Source organism: Silene latifolia, chromosome 8 (genome assembly GCF_048544455.1).
Source record: "Silene latifolia isolate original U9 population chromosome 8, ASM4854445v1, whole genome shotgun sequence".
Taxonomy (NCBI): domain Eukaryota; kingdom Viridiplantae; phylum Streptophyta; class Magnoliopsida; order Caryophyllales; family Caryophyllaceae; genus Silene; species Silene latifolia.
The window spans coordinates 57668276-57680670 of NC_133533.1; the positions used below are offsets into that span (position 1 = coordinate 57668276).

General features: G+C 32.5%; 1 protein-coding gene across 1 annotated transcript; it reads right to left on the minus strand.

Moving 5' to 3' along the window:
• Window positions 1–8561: 8561 nt before the first annotated feature.
• Window positions 8562–8948, minus strand: LOC141595234 (putative lipid-binding protein AIR1). The gene has a single exon (XM_074415200.1). It carries the CDS (start codon window positions 8946–8948, stop codon window positions 8562–8564), a length of 387 nt encoding a protein of 128 aa, XP_074271301.1.
• Between the last annotated feature and the right edge of the window lie 3447 nt (window positions 8949–12395).

Consider the following 12395-nt stretch of genomic DNA (forward strand, 5'->3'; position numbering starts at 1 on the left):
ATCCTAGGCATGTCTTTGTAAGACCATGCGAATACGTCCTTGTATTCGTGCCGAAGGTCGATGAACTGTTATCTTTCCGAGGGGTCAAGGGTGGTCCCTATCCTAAGTTCTTGAGGTGTGTTGTCGATCCCTACGTTGATGGGCACGGTCTCTTCAATGATGGGTATCTTATCCTCTCATTTGTCAAGTTCTTTGGCTAGGTGAGGTGGGTAGTCACTCAAGTCAAATTCCTCATATTCGTTCAGAATGGCATTGGAGTTAAATTGAGGCGAGTCGTAAGCAAACTTAGCGTTCATTAAGTCGACCTGAGCGAAAAGCTCGGATAGGACAGACATCTCATGGGCAGTCAGAGGCGACACAGTGGAGGAGGTGGCCCCTGGAACAGGCTCCAGGTTGCTACCTTCTGCGGGAGTGGGGATGACCCTATCTAGTTGACTCAGCCTCTGAGGCAGCCACAAGTTTGTGATAAAACAGTGGAAAGGGGACTTTGACTGGGACATCAGGAGTGCTAGGAGCTAAGACAGACTCTGACTCAGACTCAGACTCGGACTCTTTTTCATCTTCACTTCCCTCTTTGAACATAGGGTCTTCTCTAGTTGTGATCTTGAGAATGCGAATTTGACGATCGGTCCACTTGACAGTTTTCCTCCCGCCTTGTATAGCTTTCTCTGGGTCAGCATCAGAGATTAAGGCAGTGGGATCGAACTGGTTATCCTTCAGAGCAATGTTGATGATGTCCTCATAGCCGAGGTGCTTGATGTTGTCTTCTCCGAAGAGGAGACTTCCTATTTTGGCTCTCTTTTAGCACTTATGAAGAAGTTTTGTTTGTCTCCCATCATTTGAAGAACCACATTTTGAATGTCAAAGTCATGCTCATCTTCTTGTTGTATGTGGGTGTGGAAGTGGTTATATTGTGGCATTTGACATTGGTTGTAATATGGGTCTTTGGTGGGTGGTTGTTGTGGATATTGGATGTGGGGATTTTCGAATTCCTTCAATTCAAGAATGGTCCTTCATTTTATGAATAATTAAATAGACAGATAGTCGTACATTGTACTCTGTAGGTGTCCGTAAGGGTGGAGTTTAGTGGTTAACAACTTGGATGAATCTCCTAAGGCCGAGCTTAAGGATATCATGTATACTCAGTGTAGGTTTCCTTGTTATCCAAAAAATAGTACTTTGTAGCTTGAGGCGAAACCAAATTTTTTAGTTTAGCTAGGGTCGAAATGATTAAGACAAAGTGAATATTCATTTTTTGACAATTATGACGTAGTGTCTGGAAACCATATGACTCCTACGATATTATCGTAGCTCTTTATAAACCGAAGGGACATCGAAGGGTAGTGATTAATGAACATGGGCGGACCTAAAATTGAAATTTTGGGATAGCGAATTTTCTTTATGTTGTTTTACATTTATATTAAGATCTCATATTTATGAATTTTTAGATAATAAAAATCGATAATGTTAACAAATTTTGGAAGTTTGGGGTTATTACTACTATCTAGTAGGACAAAGCATGGATCGGATATTCGATCCAAAGTACTAGTACGCATCGGATATCCATATTAGAAATTCTTGAAGTCAGATATCCACACCTAAATCAAATGTGTCAGATATCCAATGCTCCGATATTCAAAATTATCGGGTCGGATGCGGATATCCATATTTTCGAATTAAATTTAAAATTAAGTTTGAAACACGATCATATTCATTGTCTTACATGATAATTTTCTCTATTATTCTTACTCCCGTGTTCCAGACATAAAATTTAAGCACCACTTACATATTTCTCTAATATTTTAAACTTTAATTAAGTTGTTGTATCAGATTAAATTGTATTTTCTCAAAATTATAATCGAAAACTAGTGTTTCGGATCGGACCAGATATCCAAATGTTTTAATTCTAATATCCATTTCCAAACCAAAACCAAAAATTTCGGATCGGATATCCGATCCAAACTTAACTTTCGGATCGGATATCCATAAATTCTGATCGGATATCAGATCGATTTGAATAATCGGATTTTTTGCTCAGCCCTACAGCTAATTAAGTTCCTCCTTATCATCGAATATGGCACTGTACTATAACCCTAGTGATTTCAGAAACCAAATTGCTTGATTAAGCTAGTTGTTTAATTGGGTTGGAACTTCCAAAAATTGTTAGAATGGAATATACCTCAGTAGAATTGAATTAGACCAATCACATACATCACCCACGACTCTTGATTAATCTCAAATACTCCCTCTGTCCCGGTTATTTGTTGTCCTTTTCCATATTGGGGTGTCTCAGTGAGTTGTTGTCCTTTCTATTTTAAGAATGAACTTGATGAATAATTTGATCACTCACACTCAATTTGTTCCACTTGTCATTTAGTAATTGGTCTATTTCTCTTTCTTTAGTCTTTGTGCCAAAACCAAAGGACAACAATTAATCAGAACGAATGGAGGAATACATTGTTACGAACAATAATTTCTAAAGTCTCAATGAATGCTATAATGCCACTTTATTAGGATCATGTTCTCAATTTAGGTCAGATTGATAATATAGTACTCGTAATCTCCCCTACTACTAAGAGAATAAAAACTCTTAGTAGTTTTTCCGCCAAAGTTACAAACTTCAAAATGGGCCATATATTTAGATGGCAAACTAGATAATTATTGGGCTATAATAATTTTTTGGGCCATAATAATTTCGACCCCAGTGAAACTAATAAAACAACAAAAGATTTAGTACTCAATTATATTTATTACAACAACTCTCCTATAGGACCGTCCTATAGCATAGGACGGGTCCAATAGAAAAATTAGCCCAAAATAAAGAAAGGTTAAAAACAAAATAATAACGCTCTTCTCCTACTGCCAAATCTATATCCTTCAATTCTTCACTACCTTTTCACCTTCTCATCACCTCCACCGCCTTAGTCACAACCACCGCCTCCGCTACTGCCTCGTCGATCTGCTTCGTCCCAGCCTTTACAACCATCATTCCCATCATGTTCCTTCGGCTCTCCCTCTGCTCCCACCAATCAACTGAAACGAAAGATGAAGATCGCCAATAATCAGAGTCGATAACAATCACCATCTATTAGGTTTGGGATATGATCTTCAAAGTTTCAAAATTTTCTAATTCATATTCAACACTTGAAAAGTTTAATTTATGGTTATAACTTGAATACTCATGGTTTTATTTTGAAAACTTTGAGTTTTAATTCCAAAATTTTTATCTTCAATCATGATGTTTTTAAGTTAAAATCTTATGTTTTAGAGTTAAAGTGCTCAATTTTAATTTTACCTTTGATAAATTAAAATCACTTCAAAGTTTTCAAATTAGAACCATGATTTTTTAATTTAAAACCCACCAAATTCAAAGTCAGAATAACTAACTACTCATTTGTCATTTAAAATTCAAAGTGTATAATACAATCTCCCTAGTTGTCTTATTAAAACCAAAAATTGGTATTGTTAATGGTGGTGTTACTGGTGTATAATAAGTGTAGAACTATGAAGAGGTGCTCTCGTTGGTTATCTAGTTGGGAAGTTGCAGACTACAGCAAGTAGTTTTCTTCTTTTTTTTTTTTTTTTTTTTTTTGAGTGTAATTTATTTGGGCTTTTATTAGTAGGTTGGTCTTATAGTAAAAGACCGTCTTACTCAACAATTTGTGTATTTGTTATATCAACATCATACATACGATATCAATATCAATTATTAATAAGTATAATTCCTATAAGGAAAATATTTTCCATTATCTAATCATGTGAAATCCTTTAATATTCAACGCAATCTACATATTTTACAAATCCCCCTACTACTAAAAGATTAAGAAATCTCAAAAATTTTTCTCGCCCAAGTGATGTACTACTTTAGAATATTTACATCCTAATTAATTGGTCTCACTATCTATATATTTACTATTGTACAATATTTGTCTCCTAATTAATTTTATACCATAAAAATTGGCAATTATTATTGTCAAATATTTTCATAAATCATCGTTTATTTTTAAATAAACAATGTAAATTACCTAACTACTCTTTTAAAAATAATATTAAATACTATTAGTTTAATTGTTAAATTCTATAACATATTTATCTAAAAAATCGCGCATTTGCGCGGGATTCACACTAGTTATATTATATTTACATTTGGATTATACTGAACTTTCCCTTTTCCACTGTTAATACAAACTATTCATAATAATAAATTTACAATTAAATTTCAAATTGAGTTAAATATCAGTTTTATTATAATTTTCTTTAATGTTTTTATCTAAAATACCGCGCATACGCGCATAATCTATACTAGTTAAAATAGTAAGTCTCCTAATATACTATTCTTTTGCGTTCGAAATAATCTAGGTCTTATTAGTTTGTGTATCAACTAGACAACTAGTTATTTTGAAATTCTTAGCCACCATATATATTCATATACTCCCTAATTTCTAAATTAATACCAAATTTAGAAGGATATTAAATGGTATTGGGTTGTATTTAACATTTTCCAATTTTATATTGCTAGATTGAATGGGTTTTAAAATTTATGTAGTTTCGATATGGAGTATATTAATATCTGCATATATGGCATGGTGGGCGGGATTCTTTTTTTTTATGAATTTTAATGTAATTTAATAAATTAATTATGGAATGAGTACCTATTATATATTCTCCCGTGTAAATCATTTGTTTACTTTGATTACAATACGATTCACAAACAATAAAAAAAAAAAAAGATTTAAACAAAGGGGATACTATTTTCCGTAAATTCGTAAAGGTAATGTTAAAGATGCCAACATAACACATAATTAGAGTTGAATTGGTGCAATTACCTGGTTGGTAGTCTCCTTTTATACTAGAAGGTACTATATATATATATATCTGAGTTCGAATCCTAGATGTTATTTCGTTTTAGTATCTGTCATTTTATGTTATCTTTCAAAATCATTGATCTAGGACTAAAACCGACACTTCATGTAGCGGCTTGCCCTCAGATTTCCAAAAAGAAGAAAAATGAAATTGATGGCGTTAATCCATTGACGAAAAATAATTTAAAATAAGCACTAATTTGATAATTAATTTATAAAATAGCTTCAAAAAGAAAAAGACTTTCATTGTGGAACTCAAACTCAATAGTCAATATATACCACCCGACAATCATTCTAGTATGGCGGTGCACCCATTTTTTTGGTTAAAAAAAAAGTATGCGCACTACCATACTAGAGTATGAAACCGTTCTAGTTAGGTTTGTTTTGGGTCGAAAAGGCCGTTATGATCAATAGCGGATCCAAAAAAAAATTTCTTTGTGGGTTCCCTAATACCTATTTCCACATGAAAATATAAATTTACTTTATTTTTACCTAAAAATTGGACTAAATTACATAAACAAAATTCCGTTTGCGGTGTCCTAGGACCCCCGAAAAGAGGCCCCTGGCTATGACCACAAGTTATTGGGCTTATGATGGTTCAACATTGTCCTTTTGGTCGAGTCGGATTGTAATTGAGGGTTAATTATTGTTATGTCTATTCGAGTTGATTAGGGTTTGATTTTACATGTTATATGAGCCATCATTATTTTTGAATGAATTTTTGAAGTCTTGCTTGTAGATTTCAGATTTTGATCATTATATGTACGAATTATGTACAAGAGAAGTTTTTATGAGTGAATATTATTTTAAACTCGACATATAATAAACCTAATTATGGGCGAACCCAGTAGGTAGCAAGGGGTAGCCAAACCCAAAAAAAATAGATTTGACGATGATATTTTACTACCCCAAATCTGAGCATTTGTGAACGAATAAATAAAACAAACTGCATAAAATCTACAATGAAACTAGTGTGTTTCAGTGGTAGTAAAAGGGTGGTACTCTAACCGGTTGGCGGGGGTTCGAGGCTTCAAATAAATTTTAGCGGGAATCACGAATAAATCCAGTCCAAATAAGCCCATAATAAATATGGCGGACAATCAAGTTACGGGTTGACAAATAAGAGCAAGCATGCAAAACTAGGGGAAAAGGAAGTGAAGCCCACGGGTGGCTGCCGTGTGGAAGCTTCATTGCGGGAATTCAAGATAATTTGTTATTTGCCTTGCATTGTAATCTATGTTGTCAACTTATTTTTTTCTTCATAAAATTAAATTAGGAGACTATGCTAAGAACTAGGTAGAATTGTACTCCCTCCGTACCACACCAAAGGTAACACTTACTATAAACGGACGTACCACACCAAAGGTAACATCCCTTATTTGGCCCACAATATTACCAAATTATCCTTATACCATTTGTTATTTACACAAAATGTCATTACATACCCCACCTATCAACCCACAATCACATACCCCACCTATTTTCTCCCCACTTTACCCTTACTTTTTCCACCTTTTCTTAAATACTCCATTTTCCACTACATTACGTTTGGTGTGGTACGGAGGGAGTATTTATTACGGGTCAAATGTGGTCATCCCAATCCCTTTAGGTCGGTTTAGGGGCCTTATAAAAGGCTAGATTGTATTTCATTTTAGATCATTGTTGTTGAAATTAAAAATTGTTTTCGAGAAGTTTTCTCTGAAACCGTCAAAGCATTTTGTGTGGCATACACGAGTGTAGAGACAAAATTGGGATCGACGCGTTTCGAATCTCGACTTAAGCCGCGGACGCGCTCCAACGTTTAAGGGGAATTTCCTTGTCGCGTTACGAGGATTCCAACCATTATCAAGCTATAGGTCTAGTTTGGTAAATATCTCCAAATTTTCACACAAAAAAAACCAAAAAAAAAAATATTCATCCGTTCAAATCGCCGAAAATGTCGATTAATCGCGAATAAACACAAAATACGAACCAAGACGCTTCCGCCATCCTACCCCACACGTTGCAAATGGTATAAATTAATTTTTTTCTTCATTGTTACAATGCCTTGTTAAATGATTATTGTAATGGGTGAGGCCTTTTGATTAATTGGTTATTTTTTGCAATATTCTTGATGTCGTTTTATTTGTGTACTAGGCCGATTTTACTTAATTATTATGTTATAATTTCTATATTTTTGTAAATCGTAAATTATCAAAATTGTATAGAAAATGAAATAAAGAACAACTGTCAAATTATAAATGTGATGATTCTAACGCATTACGAGTACTTAGCAATGTTAAGCATTTATGTTTCGTAAAGCTACATAGGCGTTGTTTGGTAAACAGCATACCAACCAATTTTTAGCATATTCAAGGGTTTTAGCATGTTTGACCAATGAATATGCTAATTTTAGTGTTTGGTAAACAAAGATGTTGAAACAAAGATATTTGGGGTCAATATCTTTGTTTTACAATATCGCTTACCCCAAAGATATTGGTTAGCATATTGTAAAATAGAAAATTTTTCTCCATTTTCCAAAGAAAAGTAACGATCTACTATTCGTAATCTGCCAATTACCAAACACTCAAATTAATTCTGCTAATTATAATATGCTAGTCAAACCTTCTGATAAAATCTGCCATTTATAATCTGCTTTTGCAATCTGCTTATGCTAAAACTAATCCGTTGTTTACCAAACAGGGATCCAAACTATAGGCGAATAATAAAATAAAGATAAGTTTTGAGTTATAAAATGAAAATATTAAGTTAATATCGAGCGCTCATTTGATTGTTGATTATGCGTTTGTATTTTGAATTTATATAGGTTATGAAACACATTTAATTTTTTCATGACTCCCATTTTTTCTTAATAATTATATGCTTAATATTTTCCGCTACCCCTGAACCTAATAAAATTGAATTGGTTATATATATTTTCGTACTGCCAATTCAAGTTGGCTAAAATTGACGAGATATCAAACACCACCAACAGTAAGATCACTCACCGTAACAATAAGGCCTATAAGGGCAATAGCAATGATTGTAATTTCAAACTCGTTTTTATAATTTCACTATAGATTCATGGTTACTGAGTAGTCTCTTAATATAGGGTTTGATTAAACAAAAATGTACTATAAATTGATCTCAGTTAATTTCCCAAGTTTTAATTCACATGCATGTACGTTAAATTAGGCTTCTTAATTCTTAGGACTATTCTCTATTGACAACTTGTTCTAAAATACGAATTGATTACTTCCGATATGATCGTAATTAATTAATACTCGCTCCCGGCCTCAGTGACAATCATTTGTTTATGTTCGATTATATGCTAGCGGGGATGACAAACTCTAGGCCCGCTTTGTATCCGTCATGGATTCGCGCATAGCTCAGCTACCACATACTGTATGATTGAGTAATGACTCAGGAGTGTAAATAAAGAGATAAAGAAACAAGTCTCATTACCAAACCCAATTACAAGGACGGAGCTTAACGTAAGGTACATTACAGAAAGACAAACATACGTAAAAGCTAGGGTTTAAGTAGATAACTAGATATGCATGCATGGCGGATGGCAAGACACGGTAGTACGTACCGCCATGCATGCATGCTTGGAAGATTTCATGACACGCATTATTATTTAGGTTGATAACAAAAGTACGCAATTAAGAAGCTTGTAATCGTCCATTCATATGATTAAGAATGGACATTGTATGTTAATCAATAAGGGCAGGTGAAGTTGGGGATGTTACAGGCATTGATGAGAACAGCCAGCTCTTTGTTAAGATCAGCGGTGCTAAGTAAACCGCCAAGAAGGCCTCCGAGGCCAAGAAGGCCACCAAGGGTAGAACCAAGAAGGGAACCAACGAGGCCGGTGCATATGCAGACTTGTGCATTAGCAGCCACAAGCCCACTGATAAGGGTACAACAAGGAGTCCCAGCTTGGTAACCCAAAGTCACACCCACCAACGGTAGCTGTACACATACGTCGAGTGTTGGGCACGGTGTTGTTGTTCCTGGTATATATGTTGCATTTGCTGTCACAAATGCAAACATGGCTAGGTTCACTAGCATCATTGCTGCTACTGCCTTGGTGTTGGACCCCATTTTTCGTATCGAAATTAAAATGGATTAATATTAATAATTTTGTGTGTTTAGTATTGTTTTTGTTGCTTGGAATTGGGTTTTGATGATGAACTCTTCTTCTTCTACTACTCCTTTTATAGGCTTTATCAAGGTTAATTTTGTCATTTCACTCCTTTCCTCTTTAATCACATCCTCAATAATTAATTACCACTTTCATTATTATATACTCCCTCCCATTCATAATAAACCTCCCTATTTCCTTTTTTGGTAAGTGTTTGTGTGGTCCAAATTTAATTGTATGGTGGAGTAGTGTATTTGTGTGGTCCAAATTTAATTATATGGTGGGGTAGTGTGTTTTCTTAATTTTTGTGCCAAAATGAAATGGGAGGTTTATTGTGAATATAGTTAATCCTAGTTGATGCCACCATTAAAATTGGCATTAAAATTAAAATTAAATATTGTTTTGCGTGTTGATCCAATACTTACGCTTACTGTAAGTAAACTCAATATCCATGTTACTTTCCATGAACGAATTCATTTGCTTCTTTAATTTTGTCCTTTTGCGATGCTTATATCTTAGATGTGTACGATTTTGTAAGAAGCGTCCTTCATTTGAAAAATAAATACTTCGAGAAGTCGTACAAATAGTATGCCTAAGCTGTGACGGAACTAAGATATGTAATTAATGTAAATTTTTGAGGGTAAATTGATAATATATGGGTTATTTAATGGGAATACTCTGAATTATTATGCTCCTTCTCAAAATATTACATACTTTGTTTTAACTATGAATAGTATTCGCTAGTTTGTTGTTTGTTTTGCAGTCTGTTCTATTGTTGATGTAATAGTGTGGTTGATGCAAAGTTGTACATAACTCTATTCTTTTGATTTATATTACTTAACCTTTCCCAAAAAAAAAAAAATTATGAATACTATCAACTAATGCAACCCTCTCATTTAATAGAACAGGTGGACAGGCTACCTGTTCTACCGGTTACTCTTGTATATATAGTATAAAACTTTCTATTTCCTTCATTATTTCTTTATCTTTATTCACCCTTATTTACTTACCCCTTCTGGCTTAAATTTTATCCTTACTGATCTTCTCGTTTAATCTCTAATTCCCTATTTTGCTTAGATAATTTTATTTTATGATTTTGCTGTATATTAAAATCTAATAAAATACTCATATTTTGTGTTTTTTAACTGATTTTAATGTTGGTTAAATGGTTAATTGTCAATTTTGTTGGTTATTTGAATTGGGTTTTTATGAATTTAAATTGGGCAAATCTAATTGATGGGTAAATCATGATCTGGGTTATGTCGTTGAATATTCAATTGTGAGTAGTAGATGTTTATTCATATTAAGTCGATCCAAAGTTTTAATCTTTTAATGGATTTATTTCTGTGTTTTGATGTATTGTTTTTTCTTTCGATTACATTTCGACAATTTGGGTTACTTTTAAGTTTCAGCTTTTATGAATTTGGGATCCTAATTAAAGCTTATAACTGTGAAACTGATAGTATTAGTCAAGCTAATTACCCCAGAAAAAAGGATGATAAAGGTTTATGGAAGAAATTTTAAGGAAAGATTAAAAACATTAGAGAGGAGAAACAGAATTTATGGAAGAAATTACATAAATAATTGCAGAAAATGAAAGAGATGAAGATGAAGTTCTTATTAAAGGAAAAAGTGGGTCCGTTTAACACATAATTACCTGCTGCATCGGGTAAAAAAGAGAGCAATTCTGTTCGATGGGACGGGCTGCATTAGTTGGTAATATTCATAGTTAAAATAAAGTACAGAGTATTTTAAGAAGAACTCTAATAGTTCGGAGTATTTCTATTAAATAACCCTAATATATATGATATCAAATGACTGCGTCTCAAAAAAATTTAGTGAAGAAAGAATATTTCATATCAATACTATATATTAAATCCAGAAACCAAGGGACTTCAATGTAATTAAAGAAAGTTATACAAATTAATTATACTATATAGTTTTAAATCACTAGCACCGTGTGATGGACCCGATTAAGGGATCTCAATTCAAATATTATATAGTTTGGGTTAAAATTAAATTATATAGAAACTTGGTAATTTTCCTAAACATTTGTAAGAGACTAAAACATGGTGGTCAATTTCCTTAAAATAAAATAATTAATTAAGATGGTCAATTTCAAGGAGACTAAAAGAAAGAAGATGCTTGGTAATTTTCCTAAATATTTATAGAAGACTAGAAGATGGTCAATTTTCTTAAAATAAAATAATTAATTACTATAAACATGCACACTTATGGTATTAATTATTATCATCATAAAATTATATATTAAATTTAAAATATATGCAATTTTATTAAACTTTATAGTTTATTAGATGTATAGAGATGTTAATTAGTTAACATACAAAAATATAATATAAGAATGTTATAAATAATTCAAGTTAGATTCCATAATATATAACATTGCATAATTCTTTCGATTTGATTTAATGCATATATGTAATATATTTATATAAATATATAATCTTCTTAAAATTGCATGCCTAAGTAGTAAAAGTAATTTCGTCAGTAAAGAAAAGAATTTTAGTAACATTGAATATAGTTATATGATAGTAATCAATCATTTGAATAGTAAAAGTTATAATATTATCACCGAGATTAGTGAAAGTGGTAGAAACAACAACGAGAGTAGTGAAATAATCAATATTAATGCGGTAATAGTGTAATATATGAGTATTAGTAATCAATTTTAAGGTAAACTACTAAACAAATATCTAGCACATATTATTTAGTAGAGATAAGGGATAATCTTGGGTGCAATCAAGAGGAGTGGCTTCTATACTTGGAGTCTTTGGAGGATCATCTTAATACTCATCATAGCTCAAGAACAAGTGAAGGTAGGAGACCTTACTTGTGCCCACAAAACCGAAATTAACAATGTAAGGGACATTGTTTTCTTATAAATCTCTTATTTTGTTATGCATGCACTAGATCTAAAGAACAAATAATTAAAAAGTTAATTAGTTCATTATTAGATGAGTCTAATAAGAGGTACATAAACCTAACAAGTGGTATCGGAGCATAAGGATGTTGCATGCATAATCGGTTATTGTTTTTCCGAGTTAAAAAGTTAACATATAAAACTAAAAATTTGTGATTTATAAGTATAAGCCACGAAATCATCATGCATGTTATATATTATGGTCCTAAAATATTTTTAGGTCATTTTTATGATTTATGGAAATTTAGTGCTTATTTTAATGATTTTTGGTCATTTTATTACATTTTTATGACTAAAATGGGAATTAAAATGCTAAAAATAGTTATACTAAGTCTATGACCTTGAAAATTTTATATGACCTCACATTCATATTTTACAAGTTGTGTGTAAAATATTAATTGGATTAATATTGCAAGATTTATGATTTTTATGAGATAAAAATGGATTAAAAGAGGTTAAATGGTTA

Coding starts and splice junctions, on each gene's coding strand:
- LOC141595234 (XM_074415200.1), bottom strand. CDS start 8,948: ATGGGGTCCAACACCAAGGCAGTAGCAGCAATGATGCTAGTGAACCTA.